Raw genomic sequence first — 24,923 nt, forward strand, 5'->3', positions numbered from 1 at the left:
ACCCAGGGCGCTCCCTGAGGTACAGCGGGGAGGGCGGAGGAGCTGTCGAAACTCGGGGCCGGGGCCGGCGCTGGCACAACAGCGAGCGGGTGCGAGCTGGCGGGGAACCAAGTTTTGGGCACGACCGGAGGCGGCGGAGGCTGGCGAGGCGAGGTGAGGGCGGCGGCGGCGGCAGAGCGCCAGCTGCAACATGGAGCGTAAGCGACCGCCGCGGGCGCCGCCCCGCCGCGCCCCGCCGTCCCGTTAGCGGTTCAGGGCAGCCACCGCCACAGGCTAGAAAACTAACGGAAACTCTGCCGGGGAGGGCTGCGCATGCGCCGCCGCGCTCGCGGGGGCCCGCTCGCGCGGGGCACGCCGGGGCTTGTAGTTAGGCCGGGCGCGGCGCCGCGGGCTAGCGTGGGGCCGCGGGACTACAGTTCCCGGCAGCCCCCGCGCCGCAGCCCGTCCCGGGCGGCTCTGGTGCGTGCAGGGAGCCGCGGGGCCGCGCGGCGGGGGAGATGCGCGCGAGGCAGCAGCGGCCCGGGGGCAGCCGGCGTCTGGCGGGGCCGCAGGTGAGGGCGGTGGGGCGGGGCGCGGCGCGGCGCGCGCTCCACCGGCGCTGGGGCCGGGCGCCGGCTCGCGCGGGGGGGCGGGGGCCGGGCCCGCCGCGCCGGGGAAGGGCGGGGGCGGACTCGGAAAGTTCCTGCGGCGGCGGGAGCGGCGACGTCGCCGCCGACTCTGGCAAGAGCCCGGCCCGGGGGCCCGGGGGGACCGTGGGGGGGAAGCGCTGTCGCGGCGACGACAGCTCCGCCCTGGCGCGGGGGTGCCCCGGGGTGGGGGTGTCGGGCCGCGGCCACATCATCTCCGGAGAGCGGCGCCGCGGGGAGCTGTGCCGGTAGGGGCGGGTCGCCCAACGGGGATTTAAACCTGGGAAGGACGGGACGGGACGGGCGGGTGCCAGCGCCAGCCCAGACGGGGCTGCGTGACCCGCGGCAGGCAGGGCGCATCCCGCCGCCGCGCCGGCGGCTCCTCCGCCGGTCCCGCCCGCCCCGCCCCGGCCCGTGGTGGCGGCGGGGAGGCCGCCCGCCCGCAACCCCAGCTCCGGCACCTGCGGGCGGCGCCGAGGTCCGGCGGCGGGAGGCCGCCTGGTGCGCGGCAGGGGCTTCGGTTCCTCCCGGGCGGGAACCGGGAAAGCGACCGGCTCCCGCGGGGGTAAGAAGAGCCAGAGTTGCCTCTTGGAGCGGGGCTGGAAGTCCGTGTCGCGCCTGGCAGGGGACAAGGAGGGCGAGTTCAGTGCCAGGTGCTTCTGGAGAAGCTGCCCGAGCGCTGCTGGCTTTGGGAGCAGCCCCAAAAGGAAGGGGAGGGTCAGCGGCTCCGCGGCCAGGGCGGCTGGAAGGTCGGCAGCGAGCTGTGCAGCAGGGCAAGGGGCACATGGGCTCCCTTCGGGTGGGCCTTGTGCCGCTCTGCTTTTTGCGATGTGGGGTTTTTTCATATCTATCTATACGAATATAGAATCGTAGGACTGACTGTAAATTTCAATACGCACTTACATTATTTGATGTTCAGAATCCGCTTATCCTGATCGCAGTGTGAGCAGTTCCTATGGCTTTCCTTTCTTTGAAGGATCCGTTCTTTCCTACCAGGTAGCAAAAAACCCTTTATTAAAGGCTTATATGCAAATATGCTTAGTATGAAAAGGCTCTGTAAATGCAAATGCATCATGCTTTTGGTAAATATAATTAACATTCTAATTAGACAGCTGTAGGTGAGCTTTCACAGTGTGTTTTCACTGTCTAAATTAAGCTCGCCTAGTAGACCCATTAATTCTTTCACATCATATGGCTTTCCTATTTTCTGTTATGTTGGTTAGGCATTATTGTTTTTTCATTCAGATCCAGCCCTAAGGCTTGGCCTTTGCTGTCTCTGATACCTGTGAGAAGTGAGAAAGAGAAAAGCAGGATGTAGAAAACAAAGATAAGTCATCTTCAAGCAAAGTTGAAGGCACTGTGAAGCTGCTTTCTTGAGAGAGGTTCTTAAAATGTTAATGTTGCTGCCCTTATTCTTCCTATTTATGACCTTCATCTGTATAGCATTTAGTGTGTTCTTTAGGGCAGAAGTTGTCTTTTCAGGTGTCGTTGGTAAATGTCCAGCAACTCTTGAGTATTTGAGGACAACAGTTTGTAGGCACTTGTGCTGAAAATCCAGAAGGTATCAATTTGTTCTGTCTTCTGGAGCCCCTGTTAGGAAGTTTTATGACAGAACCAAGAGCTTATTTTCCTTCCAGTACCGCAATTCATGTACTTCTCTTTCCTTACCTACCTTTTAGAGTGCAATGGCAGCGGGGTTTTTTGAGTTAGCACACAGGTAAATGCCAGGAGTGTGTAATCTGTTAAACGGACTGTTCTACCACTTACCAGCCTTATTTCTAGTAAGAACAGTTTATATTGTGTGTGATAAAATGTGGCATTTCTTTTCTGAAATTTAATTTAATTTTAATAATACTCTTTCTGAGGGGTTTTTTTGTATGTAAGGGAAGGAAAAAATATGTGAGCTTACTGATTTTGGTGTCCTCGATGGCTCTATGATCCTTTAGAAGCTGTTAGTGATACATAGTATCTATATACTTGAACCACTTGTGCATTCACAGCTATGTTTTTCTGTGACAGAAGTTGCATGGGGAATCTAAAAATGATTCTTTTCGGGCATTTCAGTTGCTCATGAAATGCTTGAAATACTGAATCAGGTAGCACAGCGTCTTGTAACAAGTATTTTGAGCCCTTGTTCATGAAATGATTTATTTTAAAAAGGTTGTAGCGGACTTGCTTTTTTTAATCAGATATGTGAGCATTAAATGATTTTTTTTTTCCCCAAGGGTACCGATACTCAATTGTATGCTACGCGTATCTTCCTACAGTTAGAGTTTGTGCCAGATGTTCTTCAGTTGTCTTGAGTAAAAGTATTAAAATGGTATGCTGAGTACATGCTACATAGAGATTTTTTGAGTTTTGACACTATGTTTTTTTTTGACATTTCAATGCATTTAATAAATTTCCTTACCTACCCACCAGCTTCTCAGTATACACCTACAGAGCAGAGCTGTGGTCTACTCCCCTCCCCTTTTTTTCCTTTTCTTGTTTTTTTTTTTTCCCCTCTTAGCTGTTAAGTGCTTTGCTCTGCTAAATTACCGTTAACTAAAAGATGTGGTAATGTATTGGGCAGTGTTAGGTCTGATTTGTCTTGTGTATCATACAGTGGGAAAACAGGTTCTCTATTAAGTACTCTATATAAGTACAAAATGTTACTAACGTAACATATTTGAGTACAAGGAATTGGTGATCCTGCTGCTTCAAAGTAGGGTGGTTAGGACATTGCTATGCAATTTTATGCATTTCATGTGAAATAACTTTATCTTTTCCCCTACAGGCAGAGCACAACGTTTCAAAATGCTGGAGATTATCTGGGTGAAGCTAGAGATTACATTTAATGTGATTGTGTCTTCAGACATTTTGCTCCTGCATTTCATGAGCTAAAATATTTTATAAAAATGAAATCGAATACCTTCACTGATCTCCAAGTTAACCGTGTCCTGTGAATTCAGAGAAGACTTTCTGAAGGAGGAAGAGGTTGATCACATATGTGGACTTCTGTTGTTGCTCAAGGATACACTTTTTTTTATTCTAAAAGGCTATCCACATGAAGATGAGTCTGTGTTTAAGATATGATCTGTGGAATTAGGTGAATAAGGATACTTTAATGAGTTACCAACATTTATTTCCATCTGTGTTTCCAGCTTTTTTTAAATACATAAAAATGAAGGACAAGTATAAAACAGCAGAGCTGATGTATTTCTGTGAGGCCTTTATGTAAGCCTCTGTTGTCTGGACGCGGTGCTAAAGGACAGGCAATCTGCTTTTGATTGTAACAGCTGATTGTAACTCTGGAAAGAGGACCTTTAATTTAAAGTAACTTACAGCTGAAATTATTTTACTCTTCGGCTTGCACAGAATGAAAGGGAAAAATAAGTTTTGCTTGTCAGGGCTGTTTTACTGAACTAAGAAAGGGAGAGTTACATTATCCTTGTTTTCATTTCACACCAAGAACTGACAACGTAGTTTTCTTAGAATTTGACTACTAGGGAGATCTCAACAGAGTAAAGCAAGTCAGATGTCAGCAAACGACTCTTCTCCCCCATCCTTACAGAAGTTTTCCCCACCTACGTGTCATGCTGCTGCGCCACAAACCCCAACTTTGTCTTCAAGTCCCCAGTCGGGGCTCTCTGGTCGACTCTCCAATGGCAGTCTCAGTACCCAGAGCCTCACCAACTCCCGGGGCTCTATGCATGGGGTCTCCTTCCTTCTGCAGATTGGTCTCACTCGAGAGACTGTCACCATTGAAGCTCAGGACCTGTCCCTCTCTGCTGTTAAAGACCTCGTGTGCTCTATAGTTTACCAGAAGGTATGGTATAACACTACCACGTCCTGCTGATGGCAACAGTTGTTTTTGTAACAGACTGCTTGGTAGTAACGATGTGTGACTGGAATATGTCAAGAAGTTTGGTACAGTAACAAAGATCCACGTTAGATATTTGCAGTTATGCACAAAGAAATTTTGCCAACTCCCAAGACAGCTTGTAATTTGAAAGTGGTAAACCCTCCTGTTATTTTCTTGCTTGTGAAATCTAGTTAAAGAAGGTGTAGTAGTAAATGGAGAATATGTTTTTTTTCTTTCAGTGATTGTCACTAATATCTTATTACTAGTTCATGCTAACTACTCTTAAGGAGTATTCTTAGAACCATATAGCCAGCTGTAATGAAAGTACCAGTTGTGGCTACAGAGATGCACTGCAGGCCTGCAGACTTGCATGATACTAGCTTTGCTTTTTGTTTCTAGTTAATAATTAAAATGCCCACCGAACAGCTAATACTGTCCTAGTACTTTTATTCCATATAAGGAATACATGCATTACTCTTTTATGAGGACTATTATCAGCATAATTTCTATTAAGAGAGGGTTGACCAAGAAAAAAAAAAATCTTAATATTCTTTTCAAATGTATCTTGGTTAAGCTGTTGCAAGTTCTGACTTTCTAGGAAGGAAGTAGCATTGATCTTGCTGTTTTTGTGTCTAAGTTTTATCTTTATTTAGGTTAGGTAGGTTGGATCCTACTAAGCAACCTGAAAAGTAGTTAACATTGTTTTGTAAAGTAATGAAGAAATAATCGCTCTTTTCCTTCAAGGCCAGTGGTGGATGAGAGGGAGGGAGTTGAAGGTAGATTGTTTTGTAGGGAATTGTTTTTCTCAGTGTCTTTCATTGCTGTGATTGGTATTTACGGTTGATTAATTTTATTAGATGGTTTTTTTTCACTTAATAGCTTGAAAGAAAGTAAATGCAATCATTATATGAACTCTCATTTGCATATGCTTATGTATTTTTTTTCCCAATCTCACAATTTGCTACATCTTCCATATTTTTACAAAATAGTTGGCAAGCAAGCTGATTTCATAGTAACTTTATTGGCTACTAAAATGTAGTCCAGCATGTTAGTTCCTTTTTGGAGAGACAAGTTATCTGGGTCAACTTTCTTTTTTTTTTTTTCTTTTTTTGTATCATGCATGTTAGGTGCACTTTTTTGCAGCCATTTTATGGGCTGCTTTTTCTTTCTATATCAACTCCTTCTCTTTACATCTGCATATTTCCTGTCTTCTGTCTTAAAGGAAGATGAAAACAAATACATTCACATTGATTTTTCTTTTTCCTTTCTGTTCTTTTGGCAGGCTCAGCTAAAAATTTACCTCCAGTTCTTGTTATAGCTCAAGAAACTTTTTATATGCTGAGCCTAATCTACTGCAAAACCGTTGAGGATTTCATGATCAGTTTTCCTCTTTTGTCTGGCTTTGATTTAGTTTATGCTCTCCTGCAGCTGATGCTACCAGTAAATGACTGCTCAGTGAGAACATGCTTGCAGGCAGCAAACTGATCAGGAACCAATCTTATGTGTGGTGGCTTCATCTTTCATAAGTAGCTTTGCAGCCAGTGCACGAGTGGCAATATCCTCCCTCCACCCTCTATTTGACAGCAATATGTCCTGCTGTCACTTTTTTTTTCTTAGATCTGGTGACTGTTGCAACCATATTAAATGTTCTGATATTAATATATAGATAATTCTGTATTTATGTAAAAATTGTAAGCTGTGTTCTTCTGTGTGCTGTCATGCATATGGCTGCCTGTTTTTTCCAGTTGAAAGCTTTGAAGCTACGGGGTATACCGTTGAGATCAACAGCGCTAAAGCTTCCCTTCCCTTTGGTATTTCACAGCCTGCTTAAACTGTCTTTTCTTGACCAGTTCCTGGCTCTCAACTTCAGGGTACTGTGTAGTTTGTTCTTGTGATAGTTCTGTACTTAACAGTATCTATTTGCTGTTGCACTTCTTTAATGAAAAAGGAGAAATACCTTTTTTTATTTGGAATCATTTATAGCGTTGCTTTTTCATTTGAGTGGCATCTTTACTAGAATTAAATAGAAGATTCCTTACTTATTTTTAATAGTGCTTTTAAATCACATTTCAGCCTTGTATTTCTCTACATATTTGGAACAAAAAAAAAGTTTCAGGTATCCTTCTCATTTGCTTGGGAGCTTGAACAACCTGCCTAACTCTATTTCAGGCTACAATTACAGTATCAAAAGTGTTGATTAGGACTTACAGCAGATCTCTGAGGAGGCTGGATTTTAACCTTTGTAAAAGTAATTATAGCATCCTCAGAAGTTTTCAGAAAAATAACTTATGCCTTACCTTTATTTCTTTCAGGGGAAATTAATCAAGTGGGTGGAAAACAATCCTGCAAAAGCCTGTCTTTGGAGAGCAGTTTAGTTAGGAAAGAAGTACTGTATTTTGCCTAATGCATTTTCATAGCACTTTCTGTATTGCCAGTCTTGCTGTATTGTTAATGGTCAACTGTGCTTCCTGCTTCGGACGCTACTGTTCAGTGTAGCTTGTTCAGGTTTTGCAGAAGGGTAATTAAAAGTAGCATTAGCAGAACTGAAACTGGAGAGACGTGTCCGCAAGGACAGCAAGATGAGTAATGCAAATATTTGATGTATTTCTTAGCTCTGTTAAAAATGTTACAAACATCAGGAGAGGAGCAAAAACCATTTTTCAGGTTTAAAGTTAAATTCAGGGAGCACTGTGTTGGAGTATTGTATATTGGAATGCTTAATAGAAGTCCTCAGAAAAAATGAACTTTAGGCTTTATAGGGGTGCTTCAAAAGATTCTTGGTTATAGTCTCAATCTATCTTCTTTGTTCATCCCTGATCTAGATTGGTGTATATTAAAGTACCAGACATACAGTTCTCAGGGGGAGTCTGAAGAGGAACAAAAGCATGAACAGATATGACTGCTGGAATGGAGGGAGTGTGTTTAGAAGCAGAAAAATATGTAGCATAAGCTGCAGATGGACAGTGTGTGTCCTTGCACAATGATCAGATGTTACAGAAGCAAGTTCTTAATCCTGTTTTGTGTTTAAATACTATTTCTTCATTCCTTGCATGAGAGGACATAAAGTAGAACATAGGGCTTACAAGCTTAAAACTAGAAATTCGCATATGGCGATGGCTGTAAACAGAATTATGTAGGACAGCATGTTACAAAGGCTTTATTCTAGCTTGCTTATTTTGTTCTAGTTAAACTAATAGCTATAAATAAAAAACATTTGATTGTTCTGTGCTATTACTTGTATAGTATCAGTACCTGCAAGATTTATCATAACTTTTTTCTTAAACTTATGAATTTTACTTTCATGATTCTGAAACTTCCATTATCTACCTTTTTCATGTACAAACCTGTCCTTCACCCTTTTCATTTTCAGTCGTACTCAGCATCCTCCTTCTTTACATATTTCTCCTCTAATGGGTTTCCTACATTGTGCTCTGAAATAGGTCAGTTGCCTTCCTACCTTAGGGTGTTTGCCTGAAATTCTTATGACCCTTTCTAATCGTTACCTTCTCTTTGACTTGAGTACTGGTACACTGTTTACCCATACAATCTGTTTCTTAATGTTCCAAACTAGTTTTTCTTTTTCCACTTCACTGAACCCACCCAAATGGTCACCACTTAGCAAAGTCAAAGGGGTATTTCTTATGCCTTACTGATTAACAAACTCCTCTCAGATTTTTCTTCTGTTTTCATAACATGGTGTTCTCATATGTCTTAAATTTGAAAAAGGAAAAAAAAAATCCCCAAGCCAAACCAATCTTATTTTCTCACTCTCTTCCTCTTCTTTCACTGCCCTTACATATTTCCAGTGTTTCATTCATGTTTCCTGTCTATTTATCTTTTTCTTATCGAACTTGATCCAGCCAAGTATTCTTTGGTCTATCTAGTTCACCTCCAGAAGTAATTTTTCCTTTTGTGGCCTGCCTGTTTCAGGTTTGCTCTTAAACCTTCTCCACCAGCAACGTTTACAATTCTGCTGTTGCTGAACTCTTACATATGTAGTACATTTTTTTTCATTTCTTTCTTCAAAGTAGTCTCAAAATTGTCTTGCTTACGTATAGGCTTGAAACCCTTATCTAGCACCTGTTGCTTTCATCTTGATTCCTGTAACTCTTGTGTGTTTGGTGTCTGTGCTTTTGCTAGCAATAATATTTTTGTTGTCTTAATTTTTCTTCATCCTAACATGATCGCTCTTTCAAATGCTTGTGTAATTGTCTGTGTCTCAACAGCAAATTAATGATTGTGTATTTCTGCTTGATTATTGTCTTTCTTTGTGCCTTGTTCTTTCATCTTATTTTTTGGCTGTTTTTTCCATGTTAGTTTTTTTGGTCATCTTTATAGGCAGAGTCTTTAAGGTGTCATTGTTTACCTTAAATGTTGTCTATTTTCCTGAGTGCTTATGCTTTCTTACTAGTGTTAATTCCCTGATTGCTTCCTGCCACATAATGCTGTTTTGACTTGCCTGAATTCAGGCCTTAATTTGTCAATAGGCATTTATATAGGTACTTAACATGTACACAGTCTTATTTATTTGTTCTAGACTCCGAATTGTGTAAGGTGTTGAGAACACAATCACAGGAAGTGTAGCTGTGTTTAGAGGGAGTTAAATTTTGCATATTACATCTACTTGTGAGTCTTCTGCAGTTTCTGTAGTTTCATACTTTTTGTTGTTTTTGTAGATGTAGTCCTAGTACATTGTATTCCCTGGTCAATAATTTGAATAATCTGAATTGACTGTGATCCTATCTGTATGTATGTACTTTTTTGACAGTGCTGCCTAGTATTTTAATTAGACTAGGTGGGATTTAATTTTTGATAATTGGAATATGACTGAAGTCCTTGGATGGTTTGGAAAATTAGCCAGTTTCCTTTGAAGATGAAGTAGCCTCAGGCGTAGAGTGGGAAGGGAGGGAGATGAGGAGATGTGTTCAAACATTTTGCTTTGATAATCAGGGGAAAAAAGCCTGACATCAAGAATGCCCAAATACATCTGTAGAATTTGCTAACCAAGTGACAATTAACTGTATACCTGTATTCAGTTACCTAAGAACTCAAGTTTTAATGGGGCTGAATTAAAGTAGTTTGGATAGCTAGCTCTTCAGTGAGGGCTGCTGAAGGGAGGGGGGGAAAAGTGTTTATTTTAAAATACTTTAAATTGTCATGTTGTGAAAAGAGCTAAACATGTGGAATGAATATAAGCTGTCTCCTAAAGGTTTGGACATTGTCATGGTAATGGATATCTAACCAAATTGTGGCAGAGGTGTTGACTTGACACTTAATATCATTTCTCAAGTGTTAACAGATGTTTTACTAATAAAATATTGAGAAGTAAAAGAATCGTATTACAAAGATCATATTACAATCCATCCATGTTACAAGTGGATCTCTACAACTCTTGCAGTAACAACTTAATTTGGTGTCATAAATAGGTAACAGTACTGCAACCATCCTTCTGGGTTTTTCTCCAGGTTAAGCTTGTAGTTCATGGTGATTATTTTTGAATGGCTCTAAAATTAATGCAAATCATGTTTTGTATTCATCTGCTGTGCTCCAGTCTTTTTTTCCCCTGTTGGTCTGCCTTCTTGACTTGTCATGTGCTTTCTTCATATGAACTAAATAAGGCAGCAGAGTAATAGAGAGTTGATGCATGAGAAGCAAATGTGCCTGTGAGAAGATGGGAGCTGGGGAGTACTGGGGGCACAGAGCTGGTATATGTGGTGTGGATTAGCATTTCCAGCATGGTAATAGGTTTGTGTGCTGGAAAATCTAGCCAAGCAGTAGTCCAAGTATGTCTGTACTGAGGCATCTGGTGAGGGAAAGATCCCATGCAACATGTTTGAAGCTAATTGTCTGTGTGATAATGTGATTTGGCACATGATTCTAAAGAGTGGGAGTGAATAGCTGGGTAGGGATGCAGGATAATAGATTGGAGTGATTTCAGTGACCAAAGACCTTCCAAGGTAATGCGTGTTTTGCACCATTAGACTTTGGAATTAACTTTCAGTGGTTTGAAGCATTTGTTTTGAGTTATAATGGGTCATGAGATATTGGACCTTGAAACAATATCCGCCTACGCTTTTCCCTAGTGTGAATTTTTGGCGACTGGTCCAGAACTTTGTAAAGTAGGTCCTGGAACTTGGAGTAGATGGATTTTTCAGTTACTGCCAAGATAGAAAGGAGTCTCACTTGTGTTTCACTCCAGCAATACTGGCTGCTGTATATTGAGTTTTTCTGGGTAAAAAGAATGGTGTAATGCACTATCAATTAAACTAGACATGCTGTAATACTTAACAGTATAAGCATTCTAGATAACACCAATTGTTTTTCCTCAATGTAACTGCAATAATGCACTAGTAGTGTTCCTTGTGCTAGTACCACCCAAGTACAAAGGGTTGCATACGTTCTTTATGGAAGTTGATGATATTGGTGTACCAGAGATTAATTTTGGCACAGTCTATTGCATACGTAGGCTTCCCGCAAGTGATTTCCTGTAGTTAGATGCTCTTTTGGAACTGTTAACACTAGGAACAGTCTCCTTTTTGCTTTTAGGAACCATAGTAATACTGGGATTAGCAGTTTATACATTCTGAGTCACTGTGCAGATACTTTGGGCTTTTATGCAGGAAAGTAATAGCTGAATAATCCTGTAAGATAAAACAGGCTTTAGAAAGTTCTGCTTTGAGTTTTGTTTTCAAGTTCACATTGTGAGCCCTTAACACTTCAAAGGAACTGAATAGTGTTCTTCCTTACCAGCTTTGTGTAATTGAGCATAAGCAAGGCTATAAAAGCTATACTTTGCTGCAGTACAAGAGAAAAATTTGATAGTGTACAACTTGAACATAGTTTAATATTTGCGTAAAAATTCTGTTAAAAGATACCACTAGAAATAAAATCCTTGTTAATCGATGAGGTTATTCTTGGCCAGCAGTCTGCACATAGCCTTCTGGCTAAGGTGCTAGCAAGGAATGCTGTATTCCCAAACGTACTGGGGAGTGGAAAAGAGAGCAGGGCGCTGCACGTCTGTAAGGAGCCAAGCTGCTTGCACAGCTCCCCGCATCGAAGCCTGGCCGAGTGCCTTAGACATGGGCTCTGACGGCCACCTGCAGCTCATCAGGGCTGGCCATGCAAAGGGCAGCCAGCCAGCGCTTCCATTGCTTGGGCGCACAGGACTGGAGTGGGCGCAGAGGAGAGTAATCTGAGCTGAAGTGTGTAGAAAGGAGTGGTCAGAGAGGCATCTTTTAAGGTCTGTTCTTTTATAATGGGAATTGTGAAGTGGGATGTGTGTAAGGAAAGGGCAGGACTTCTTCATGAAACCTGAAAGGTTTTTTTAGGAACAGTTGAATCTTGGCAGTCTCCTGGCAGAGGCGAGGCTGCTGCAGCTCCATGCCCCAGGTCCAACCAGTAGCAAGACTGACCACCTGTTCCCAGTAGGCACAGGCACTTGGGTACAGGTGTGCAACACATACACCTATGCACAGAGGTTGACACAGGCAGACACACAGAGCACTCACATGAACACCAACAGCACCAATGGTCTCAGAGTACCCTTCTCTGGTGGTTCAGGATGAAGGTCTGTTAGTGGGAACACACGCAAAAAAACTCCAAAGCCAACAAAAAAACAGCAACAAAAAAGAAGTGAATGTCTCCAGCAGCTGGGCTCAGGCACTCTCTGCCCAGTGGCAGTTGCTGGGTCTTGGTCTATCCAGTTGCTGGCACTTGGATATTCAGGCTCTTGGTTTCACTCACTCTGGGCTCTCTGGTTGCTGGCACCACAGACACGTGAGTCTTCTGACCTGTGGTCTGGCTCTAGTTGCTGACACTTAGACCCCATACACACACGTGCGCTCGGAATGAGAACCCATCATTCAGGAAAATAGTTACAAATGGAATTTAATGGAAAGAGAGGACAGATGGTGCTGATCAGGCACAGGGCATGGTCAGAAAATTGTTCTGACCAGCCCCTGTTTACAGATGACCAGCCATTTTTATTTTCTTATACCTCTGTTTTTTCCCCATGTTTATTCCTGTCAGAATCACCTATTTCCTTGACTTTGGTTCCTTCTATAAACATCCCATAGTAAGTCTTGTACAATCCTAATTCCCTGGTATTTTATTATGTGTTCCTTACCATAGGGCACCAACCCCTATCAGTCCCAAAGGTGCTCTAGTGTTGACTTATTTTGATGGGTTTTATGGCTGGAAACTGGGGCTGAGGCCCTCCTGAGACAGTCCTGGGAAGGGCGTGGACAGGGTATCCTTTCCTTGGAGTCCTTACTTTGGGTTCCCCTTGTGCCTCTGCGCTCCTCTGGCCTGTGGAGATAGGCCTTTGGTGGCCTGAAGGGCCTTGGAGGAGCCCGGCAGGGTATTGTATGGGCTGCCCCACTTGTAATGTTCCTCTTGGCTCCTTTGTGGACATGCAGACAATCACCTAACCTAACAGGTTTAGAAAAACCTTGTAGCAGCTGCAACTCTAGTACCAATAATCGGGTTATCTCTACACCAATGCTTTCAGTTTTTGGAATGATTTTTTTCAGAAATGGAGATTAGGCACACACAATGCATAGAAAAATGCGTCCTGGGTGAAATCTATCACATATATCTATAGAAACTGTATACAGAATCTATAGAAACTGTATACAGAGTCTGTGTTTAATGATAGGCTTCTTACAACAATCTATGCGAGTATTTATTGCTAGTCTTGTTAGGCCTGGGCTTGTGATGCTGCATCTTATTCTAGAAGCTGCTGATCAAGCTGAAGCTTGTAAACAGAGGAATTACCTTTTATGAGGTTAAATATTACAGTTACAAAACCAGACAGCTTTTCACAGTCATTTCATCCATGTATATGTACTTGTTTTGAGAGAAGAGGGCAGTAAAACATGTCACTACAGTATCATAAGCATTCATGATACACAGCTTAGAAGGTCAATTTGATTAATGTTAGAACCAAATGAGGATGTTGATGCTGACAGTTATAACAATCTATAATAGATGATTTTGCTGTTTTCATAATACTTCCATTCCATAGAAATTAACTTAGCCTTTGCCTGGAATGTATTTGAAAACCAAATCTTAATTATAGGCATTATACTGTTATTTACAAACTTTGGAATTAAAGTTGATGCTGCTTTCTGAGGAATGTAATGTCTTATATTTTTAATGATTACACTTGCTGTCACAAAGAGGATTTGAGTATTCATTGTAACTTTATTGTGTCAGCTAATGCCTTTTAGTCACCAAAATTAATGTATGTTTAAAACATTTTAATAAATCCAAGATTTGTACATGAGAACGGGTAAATGTTGCACATGCAGAATACATATGGTCATAGCATTTAAAAGAAGTGCCTCTTGGTTTGTGATTATGTGACTTCTGGTAACTGGGGTGGGGGATTATGTGTAGGGATGTTCTGGCAGCTGCATGATAGGTTTATGCTCTCAAAGAATGGAAAAAAAACCCCAAGACACATCTTTCTCAAAAGAAAGAGACCTCAACCTGTGAAATGTCTTAGAGGTTCCTTAAAATCTGTGGTTTGTAGGTGATTCTGTGAACTTAATACAAAGAGGCAATAGTTCATACTGATTTTCTGAATCATCAGTTGTCTCTCCTGGCAGCTGAAATGAATATCAGCATTAACAAAAAGTGTCACGTTTATCTGCAGGCAGATACATGCCATATTCACGTTGATTTTTCTCTGTTTTGTTGGAATTAAATTTTTCAGCAGCATGATGCAATTGATATACTACTAATCAAAGTTATCGTGAGGATATAATTGATTGTAGCATTAATGTAGTAGCTTCTTGTTGGTACTAGCATTAAGATGTGATACCTGGCTAAACAGTGTATATAGTATCAAGAAAGAAAACATCACAGCACTGATTAAAAAAATGTAAATATAACTTGTTTTCTTGTTAATTGAGGCACAGTGGAATTTTGAGTTAGAGCTTAAAGCAGGTTTATGCACTGTTTCACGTATGAAGAACTGTCAGTTCCCTTGGAAGACTTACTAGTTTGCTGTATCTGCATGTTCTGAATATAAAGTCAAGTCCTGTGCACACTTGCAGAGGTACTGAGACACGTATTTGGGCAGCACAGCTAATACTCAACGTTTTACTTGCTTTCTTAATACAAATAATCTTTGTGAGATTGAAAAAAATGTATTTTTCAGAATATTCATGGATATTTGCTATTTATCAAGATGAATCAGCAGATGAATATACTGAAATAAAGTATGATAAGAGAGGAGTTCTTACAGGTAATTCGAGATAACCTAAGGGACTTTAAGCAATAGTGTTACTGTATAGGTTTAAAAAGCATCTGATTTAGGGGAATATAATGCTACTGTCATATCTGTACCATCATGGCTACTGCACAGAGTACAAGAGAGTATCAGATGTAAATAAGGAACCTAAGTGAGATGAGAGACAGAGGAAGCAGCTGGCTACTTTGGCATAAGCCCAGTAAATCAGTTTCTTGGTGCTGCAGATTAAATATCTACTGGTGTCAGTATGATTTTGTCAGGTCTGTCTTTTGCTTTTGCATGGGTTAAATGGCACAAATTCTGCCTCTCTTTGTGACTGTTCAAGTAGATAGTAAGCTTTCCAGAGCATGGGGTTTCTTCAGTATTATGTGTAATGTAAATATGTTGGGTGTGCACACCAAAACAGAGAAGGCCAACTTAATATTTCAGACAAAATTGCTACCGGAAAGAGGAAATTATTTTCTCTCTGAATGGGAAGGGAGTGTGAAAACAATGGGCGTGACAGATATCTTCATTATTGTCTTTGATTTGGTAGAAACAAGTCTTTGACTACTTTAGGTAAGGACAATTAATATACCACAAGCTTTGTGCAGTTTAGACCCTGTTACTTACTGACTGTGCAAGATCTAAATTACCAAACTGTAGTCTGTTACCTAATGAATTGAATGTTTATTGTGTGCTTTTCTGTATCTTTTCCCCAGTTCTTCCTGTTTTCTTCTGTGGAGCACTTCTGTGTGTGTTCCCACCTTGAGTTTGAATTCTGGTTTAAACAAAATGGCCAGAAGAGCTGGTACTCATTCCTCTTCGGGGTTTGTTCCTGCTCTTTATGAACTGCGTGTTTACTTATAAGCTTTTCATTTTAAGAAGTTTCACTCACACTTGACAGTAATTTGAAGAGTTGGGAAAATACAGAATAAGAAAGCTATTTTCAGCGGAGTGTCATGAAAAAATGGCGTGTTACTTAGTGTATCTATTCCCTGTATGGATTTGCAATACTATCTTCTGTCCTTGGATGGAATCAGGTTTTCCTTTTCTTGCACCTGCAGATCTAAACTCTTGTAGAACAACAACATGGAGCCTCTCTTGACTTGGCCCTCAAAAAAAATGGAGCAGTTGCTGCTGTGGTGTCTTGAGCTGAATACCTGCCTGACCAGAATGTCTGTGAGATAAGGGTTACAGGTGGTAGTATTCGAGTCAGATCTGCATTGGCTTTCATGTGCCAGACTGATTATGCAGGTCTGAGAGATTGAAAACCCAAAGACACAAAAACTTTAACACTTTTTCAGGTTTGAAAAAAGCATCACTGGTGGGGAGGTGCAGGGAAGAAGTTGGTATTGACGGGTTTTATATGTTTTGGGTTTTGTTTCAGTGTGGTGTTTTTTGGTGTATTTTTTTAAAAAAACCTTTTAATGCTACATTTCAGTTAAAATGCTTCAGTTCCTCAAAAATAAGCAGATTAATTTTGTTTTCATGGAACCCATTTAAACACTCAAGTTCTGTAGCTGTTAAAAACATTTATGGGTAGGATTATCAAAGAGCGTGTGTTAATTTAGAGTTTACTTTCTATTGCAGTTCCCAGAGTGTGGTTTCTTTGGCATGTATGACAAAATTCTCCTCTTCCGTCATGACCTGAACTCAGATAATATTTTGCAACGAATTACATCAGCAGAAGAGATACATGAGGGAGATCTTGTTGAGGTTGTACTCTCTGGTAGGTACTGTTGTAACAGTGGAACATCACTTTATTCAGTACATTGAGAGAAAATAGGGCTTTATGGAACATTATTATCATAATTGTCTTGAGCTCTTTGACTTAAGTCTCATATTGGGTCAGTGTTTTGGGGTAGAGGTTTCCAAGAAAATCCAAGTGGTACTCATGCTTCAGTACTCAGTCTTGTTATTGTTTCATTGTCATGTTTTAATCTTCTTCAGGTTTATTATTATAAATAAATGTGAATTATAAGAATATGAATTTATAATTCTAATATAGGTTTATTATAATTGTAGAAGCTGAAATGCAGGTAGGATTCAGAATTTGCTCTTCCAACCCTGTCATTGGCTTTCTTTTACTTAGATGTCTTTTTGTTCTGTAGCTTTTGCCACAGATGGTTTATACTGCTAAAAGGCTTCATATAAACATAGTTGCTGATTCATACCTAGAAGTACAGACTCTTAAGGGTATTGTAGTGCTTGAAAACAGTTTCTTTTAAACAATGAAGTCCTTGGAGTGGTGCTTATTAACCTGTAGTACTCTTCAATAATAAGGACAAAAAAAACCCCAGACCCTAACTGATTTGAACTGTATGTCTTTCATCAATACCCTGTTGAATTCAACCAAAAATCGGCTGTAGTTAAACTACAAATAAAAGCTGGACTAGTATTGAGCAGTTCTTTCAGACTTTAAGGACCAAGTGCCAAACTGAGGTTACGTTCTAGAAAGAGATATCTTTTGGCTGTCATGGGATTAGATTCGTAAATTGGATCAATAAAGTATGATTTCCAGAGTCATAAGGCTTGGTTCCTTGGTTGCATTTCAGGACCTACTGTTCTAGGTGTGTCTAGGGTGTTCGGTAGTTGGTCATCTTGATTTGAGCTTTTCATTACTTCTGGTGAATGGCATATTTTGAAAATTTGTTGTGTGTGCTGCCTCTTGACAATCTCTGACAGTTTCCTTATAAACAGACAGATGACCAGAAACTGAGGCATTTTGAAGACATGTAAATCTCTTTCAGTAGGGTTTTAAAACTGAGGCATGAGCATCTGAGTATGAAGTGTTAGTACATATTTGATCAAAGAATAGTAGCTATCAGAGCAAGGTAATCGTAGGTGTAAAATACCAATTATTTTTTTTTAACACTCCAAAGAAATGGGACAAAAGATTCATTTCAATATATTTATGCTTGCTTAAGAAAAAAAACATTACTAGTGAAGTTTCCAGTGTTCCATGGAAACTATGCACAGTTCTGTTTTGATACACACAGACTTCAATCTAATAAGCTTCTACTGAAAAAGTCCTTTAGAAGATAAAATTCTAACCTGTAGAACTGTTTTTTGTTTGAAAATTTTTTAGGTTACAAACCAGCTTGAAAATTAAGTTGCTCTTTCAAATGTTTACTGTTGAATTTAGCAAAGCTTGTTGTATTTGTCTCAACTTAATGACGTTTTCAATAATGTGACTCGTACTGTTGATTAGTTGTGGCCATTAGTCTACAGCATCCAATGGATTTTTTTCCTCAATAACAAAAGCTTACTTATCTTCTAAATGCATATTTAAATGGTATACAGTAAAATACTGATGTCTAAACAGCTCATTAGTTTTCTTTGAGTCTGTCATTTTTAAAACAACATATTTTTTCCATAAATGCTTGTTGATCCCGTGGCAAGAACCATAACTTACTGCAATTTTTTAAAAGCTTTGGCTACAGTTGAAGATTTCCAGATTCGTCCTCATGCACTTTATGTGCATTCCTACAAGGCTCCTACTTTTTGTGACTACTGTGGAGAGATGCTTTGGGGTTTGGTACGACAAGGATTAAAATGTGAAGGTAAGTCTGATTTTTTTTTTTTTTTAGTGTATTTTTGTGTATGTATAGCTATATAAGATGAGGAAGAAGAAATCGTATCTTGTTTGATATATTAGCATGTGATAAATGTAGTATTTTGTAGAGTTGGAAGGGGCTGTGCATCAGGAAACTGAAGTTCTGATCCTGGCGTTAACACAAACTGTGTGTGACCTTGGGCAAATGACTTAAGTGGGGTTTTTTTGGGGGGAAAAAAAAAAAAAAAGCTAGCTTACAAATGTGTTTCTTTGCACAAGGAGCACATACTTTGGAGAGACTCCCAAAGGGGAATCCCTTTCCTTATGGCCTTCATCCAGCTGGCTGTGGAGCACTCTGCAGCCTGCTGTCAGGTACTGATGCTGCCTGCTCGCTACCTTCTCCTTGGCTCTTGTGCTCCAAAGTGAGGGAGTGATGAAAACCTCCTGGTGGGGGGAGATGTGAGGAGGGTGATCAGCTGCTTCAGAGTCTTAGACCTTGTTTCTAGAGCTGGGCTTACTGCAGACCAGTATTATAGCAAGTAGGGCTAAAGAACCTGTTTCTGTGAATTGCATCAAGAACACTAAAATGAGAGAATGTAACAGAACAGTCTATTTCTGCCTTTACCATTTTCCTGGATCATCTTAATTGCTTTATCAAAATAATAGTAGTATTTTTGTTACTTTGAATGTTGGGAGTTTTTTTGTCTAAAAATTTCTTTTCTTTCAGGTTGTGGGTTAAACTACCATAAGCGATGTGCCTTCAAGATTCCAAATAACTGCAGTGGAGTGAGAAAGAGGCGTCTGTCTAACGTGTCTTTACCAGGAGCAGGGCTTTCAGTTCCAAGACCAGCACAAGCTGAATACACGTCCTCTGCCTCTGAAGAAGTATGTTGTGTGAAAGGGGAAACAATTTCTGGTTTTAAATCCTTTAACCTCTGGGGAACTAGATAGTGTTGCAAGTGGTTTGTGAGTACAAGGGTGTTGAGCTTAACCATTATGATTGGTTTTAGTTCATTTTAAATCTGGTGAGTCTTAGACTGTGACACTTACTGATAACTATTATTACTGTAAGAAATTAAATGGGAAGTAAATTATAACTTATGTATAATTTTTTTATTAGCCTGTCACTCAGAGTTCATATAACCTGAGAACTTTGGTTTCAGGAATGATAAAACACCTTGCCTTCTTTGTAATACAGATTCATTCTGTAATTATGGTGTCAGTATAGAATAGTTACTTGCCTAAAGCAGTACAAATTGTAAGCTTTTATGCTGGGAGAGGAGAGAGTGTTCCTGATATGCTGTTAAACTTTTCCCAGAGTTAATCTAGAAAAACCCAAGCCCTGTCACAGATGGGTTTAAGGGATGAAGGGCTTACAGTAAAAACCATCATCCATAATAGTTCTTTGTTATAATGGCTATGATGATTGCTGGGAGGTTATCAATTATACTGCAACTATATTGGCATTGTAAGACAGGACAGGCAGTAAATTAGATCCATTTGTTTCATTGCTACTTTCACAGTGGGGAAAAAAGCAGTGCTTTTGACACTTAGTCTTTCCAACTTACCTGATTCTATTACTTTGCAGTATAACAATTTTTGCCACAGTTTGAAACATAAATTGTATGGATTGTCTAGTTCAAGAACGTATTTTTTTAGCTAGAGGCTACGAAGCCTAGTCTTGAGTCATGAAAAATATTAATTCTGGTGTTTATGACTGTTGGTAAGATTTATTCAGTGAACATAGAATTGTAACTGTTTCTCTTATCACAGAATTTAACTTTGACATGTATGCATGCTTAGTACCTCTTTGACACCTTTGCTGTCTGATTTTTGAATACACGGCTGTCTGATTTTTGAATACATGGCTTACATGATCAGTAATATATTTATCATATTTGCAGTTCATCGTTCAGCAGTCTTAATACAGATGGTCAGATGTACAAGGCCGTATTCCTTTACATTTTTCTGTAGATGTAGGTAACTGTAAGTTTATCCTGCTGAATGTCCAGTATGATAATCAATGACTTTTTTGTTTTAAGAGCTAAAGGTTTTTTTAACTTAATTTCAAAAATTTTGGGGGGTGTTTAATTTCCAAAATTAATTTTTAATTTTCTAAATACTTTTGCCTAACTTAGTAAGCTATCCAGGCATGCCATACTTTCTTTTTAAAACTGATGGCTTGAGGTAGTGGTTAGATTTTGGTTTGCCTACCTCCAGTGTTTTCCATTTTATTCCCTGTATGGGGGTCTGTGTGTGCTGTCTGTGAACCTTGCCAGGTTGCTTAAAAAAAAAAAAGTCATAAGAGTGAATTTTTAACATTTTAGCTTCTGTGGAAATATTCATACATACTTTCCTGTTCTCTGCAAGGCTTTTCTGTCTGGTATTTTCTTGGTTTTGTTTTATGATACCAGAATGTCCTCTTAAAGCTTCTTGACCACGTTGCTTTCTGAGCCAATCCCTTCCTCCCAGCCCACCAATTTTTTTCTTAACTAAAGTAGAATCATAGAATAGTTTGAGTTGGAAGGGACCTTTAAAGAACATTTAGTCCAACCCCCCCCTGCAATGAGCTTCAACTAGATCAGGTTGCTCAGAGCCCCATCCAGCCTGACCTTGAATGGTTCCAGGGATGGGGCATCTACCACTTCTCTGGGCAACCTGTTCCACTGTTTCACCACCCTCATAGTAAAAAATTTCTTCCTTATATCTAGTCTAAATCTACCCTCTTTTAGTTTAAAACCATTACCTTTTGTCTTATCACAACAGGCTCTGCTAAAAAGTTTGTCCCCATTTTTCTTATAAGCGCCCTTTAACTACTGAAAGGTTGCAATAAAGTCTCCTCAGAGCATTCTCTTCTCCAGACCCCAACTCTCTCAGACTGTCTTCATAGGAGAGGTGCTCTGTCCCTCTGATCATTTTTCTGTCCCTCCTCTGGACTTTCTCCAACAGCTCCATATATTTCCTGTACTGAGGACCCCACAGCTGAACACAGTACTCCAGGTGGGGTTTCACCAGAGCGGAGGAAAGGGGGAGAATCGCCTCCCTCAACCTGCTGGTCACGCTTATTTTGATGCAGTCCAGGATACGGTTGGCTTTCTGGGCTGTGAGCACGCACTGTCCGCTCATGTCCAGCTTTTCATCCACCAGTACTCCAAAGTCCTTCTCGGCAGGGCTGCTCTCAGTCCCTTCATCCCCCAGCCTGTATTGATACTGGGGGTTGCCCTGACTCATGTGCAGGACCTTGTACTTGGCCTTGTTGAACCTCATGAGGTTCACATGGGTCCACTTCTTGAGCTTGTCCAGGTCCCTCTGGATGGCATCCCATCCCTCAGGTGTGTCAACCACACCACTCAGGCTTGGTGTTGTGTGCAAACTTGCTGAGGGTGCACTTGATCCCACGCTGTCATTGATGAAGATAGTGAACGGTACTGGTCCCAGTACAAACCCCTGAGGGATGCCACTTGTCACTGATCTCCATCTGGACATTGAGTTGCTAACCACTACCTTCTGGATGCCACCATCTAACCAATTCCTCATCCACCGAACAGTCCACCCATCAAATCCATATCTCTCCAATTTAGAGAGAAAGATATTATGGGGGACCATGTCAGGGCCTTACAGAAGTCCAGACAGATGACATCTGTAGCTCTCCCCTTGTCCACTGAGCTCTTGTCCACTGATGTAGTCACTCCATCATAGAAGGCCACTTGGGTGGTGTGGCAGGACTTGCCCTTGGTGAAGCTGTGCTGGCTGTCTCAAATCATCTCCCTGTCCTCCATGTGCCTTAGTATAGCTTCTAGGGGGATCTGTTCTGTATCTTCCCAGGCACAGAGGTGAGTCTGCCAGGTTAGTTCCCAGAGTTCTCCTTTCTACCCTTTTTAAAAATGGGTGCAATGTTTGCCTTTTTCCAGTCACCAGGGACTTCACTGGGACTGTTTTGGTGCAAATCACGTATACTTTCTTTATTCCAGCGCTGCTGCCCAGAACCTAGTAAGAGGATTCCCTCCTGGAGTGGCCGTCCCATCTGGATGGAAAAGATGGTGCTTTGCAGAGTGAAGGTTCCACACACCTTTGCGGTTCACTCTTACACTCGTCCCACCATATGCCAGTATTGCAAACGGCTGCTTAAGGGCCTGTTCCGCCAAGGAATGCAATGTAAAGGTAAACATGTAATTTTCTGCTGCAGTGGTGAATTTCAGTAAAGGTCTTGTATTTAAAACTGATTTCAACTTATGTCTTGATTGCCAGAAGGCTGTATACTGCAAAATGTGGCAGTATAATTTTTGAAAAATTGCATATTTTTGAGAGGACTACAGCAGCCCTCATTTTCATTTTAGTAGACTGTATATTGTACATTTTTCTGAAAAATAAGACTTAATCATATGTAGATTGGGAATACCTTAATTCTAGAAGGATAATTCTAAATTAATAAAAATGGGGAATACTTTGTTCAATGTCTGACTTCTAGACTCATCACTAAAGAATTTGTAAGTTTTCATTATATTGTTCTAGTACAGAATACTGGTTGTTATCTTTTGGAAAAATTTTATACACATAGGTGTCTTTCCTGAACTAGCGTAGGCTTCATCGGCTGTGTGGGTTTTATTTAGCATATGTTAAGATGCATGAGTTCAGGGCATCAGTTCCCAGGGCATAACTATGACATTGTGATCTTCTTCTGTCTCTTTATTGCTGGATAGTGCAGATCTGTCAGCTTTGTTGCAGGAAGGAAAACTGTAGTGATGAATCATAAACATTAATATGGAAAGGACTTTCCATTTCTCTTATGTGAGTTTGTCAAATGTGAGTACCAAAGGTCAACATTCTGAAAGAGATGGTTTAATACGTTTTCAATTTCCTTTAGTAGAGGAGAGCAAAAATTGCAAGCTTATAGTTGTGTTAACTTTTTGACTAAAAATACTGCTGTCTTAAGTAAGGAAGTAGTTTTATCTTTCATTTCTGTTTTTATTAATTTGCAGTCTTTGTTGTCTATTTGAAGTCTGCATCCTGAACCATTTTTTTTTTTTAGTCAGTGTCTCTTGGATACATGTAATATATAAATAATGAAGCCCGAAAAATATGCTTTGCAGTTTTATATAGATGTTACTGACCATATACAGTTGTTGTGACTGTATATCCAGCTGAACAAATGGGGCTACCACACCAGTTTCAGAGAATTGAATGACACTAGATAAAAACAGCCTAGGGAAATGTTATGTATACGCACAGGACAGAAATAAGTATATTAATAGGCCTCCATTTATGCAGTATGATCCTATATGTATTTTTATTTATCGGGAATTGCTATCAAACAATCAAAATATTTTCATACTGCTTTCTCCTACAGATTCTTAAGGTTTCCCACCGACTTCCTTGTGCACATTCCCAAAGCTTGGGGTCTTTCAACAGTCCCATGTTCCTGAGTACCCATAAAAGCCCTGGATTTCTTGAATTAATCCAGGCTTCTGCTTGGACTCTGAGGATGATCTTTGGGATGCTAAGGCTATATTTGTGGTAATAAATTAAATGTGCCCAGGAACATTCCTGGACACTGAGGTCAACTGGGACAAAATAACCCTTGCTCATGAACAAGTTTTCTTAGCATCCCAGCCTGGGTGGCTGTATACAGACTGCCTGTTGGGAACAATTTCATGGAATACTCTTGATTTAAGGACTAGACCTGGGAACTGTTTGGGATTGTGGTAATGCTGTGGGCCAAAAGCATGCTAGGGGATGTTTCTAACTTTATTAGACTGGAGAGTTGCATTGCAGTACCCAAGAATGTTTCTGTATGTAGTTTAATTTATTAGGATTGACTCACTCGTAGTCTTTCTAGTTCCCTGGTAGGATTTGAAATGTCTCTGTTTCTTCCAGTCCCCTTCAAACTAGTGAAGTAACTATAGTCCATAACATGGACTGGAAACACTGCTGTAGAAAGGACAGTTCATTGGTCTCCTAGGATACTTCCTCACAGGCACTCAGAAGTTGAACAGAATTGTGTTTTGCTCCAAGGTTTCGCTTCTCTGCTACTGAAAAGGGGAAGATAATGATTCTTCTCTTGTTTGGGCTTAAAAGGAAAGCCCAATGAGCTTTCTTTGGATGGCAGAAAGGGGCTAAATTATCAGTTGTAGGGTCAGTAGGGAGTTTTGAAATTCATGATGCTGTTACAAGAGTTGAAAATTACAGCGATGCTGCTAATAAAGGAAATTCCTGTTAATACCACTAATGTTGTATGCTGGACTTTGTTCAGTAGGTTGCATATGATACCTCAGATGCAGAAATGGCACACATCGGGTTAGATTCAATCTCCACTTCAGGCCAGATTTGAACATAATGTTATTCTGTCTGCCCTGTGTTAGCAGGCAGAAATGGAGCTTTAGTGTTCAGCCAAATCTGTGATCTGAATGATAGGGGTACTGGACTTTGGGATTTACTGCAGAGGATATTTGCTCTGTGATATAGCTGTGTGATCCTAGAGGCTCTGATGACTGCAAGTCTTAGGCAGCAGGTGGGGAAAAATGATAGAGATGAGACATTTAAATCATATAGCAATGGAAAAAAGGATGTGGAACAGATGAGAGAATGGGAAAAAATTACATCATAATGGAAAAAATAACTACAGAGAAAGCTAGAAAAGTAGAGGACTGTTTTATACTG

General features: G+C 40.7%; 1 protein-coding gene across 6 annotated transcripts in view; it reads left to right on the top strand.

Annotated features, from left to right (window-relative positions):
• Positions 1-24,923, top strand: part of PRKD3 (protein kinase D3) — a 49,930-nt gene continuing 25,007 nt past the window's right edge. The window contains exons 1-7 of one of the 6 annotated variants that reach the window (XM_074863309.1): positions 463-551; positions 3,403-3,714; positions 4,180-4,434; positions 16,301-16,439; positions 18,142-18,273; positions 18,994-19,151; positions 22,238-22,427. In XM_074863309.1, the coding sequence (XP_074719410.1) occupies positions 4,315-4,434; positions 16,301-16,439; positions 18,142-18,273; positions 18,994-19,151; positions 22,238-22,427 (739 nt within the window). In that variant the 5' untranslated portion in view covers positions 463-551; positions 3,403-3,714; positions 4,180-4,314. Of the gene's footprint in view, positions 20-462; positions 552-855; positions 875-1,603; positions 1,623-2,477; positions 2,947-3,402; positions 4,435-16,300; positions 16,440-18,141; positions 18,274-18,993; positions 19,152-22,237; positions 22,428-24,923 lie in introns of those variants that run through there. The other 5 variants (XM_074863306.1, XM_074863304.1, XM_074863307.1 and 2 more) reach the window with 5 other exon arrangements.

The sequence above is a fragment of the Strix uralensis genome, chromosome 3, assembly GCF_047716275.1.
Source record: "Strix uralensis isolate ZFMK-TIS-50842 chromosome 3, bStrUra1, whole genome shotgun sequence".
Taxonomy (NCBI): domain Eukaryota; kingdom Metazoa; phylum Chordata; class Aves; order Strigiformes; family Strigidae; genus Strix; species Strix uralensis.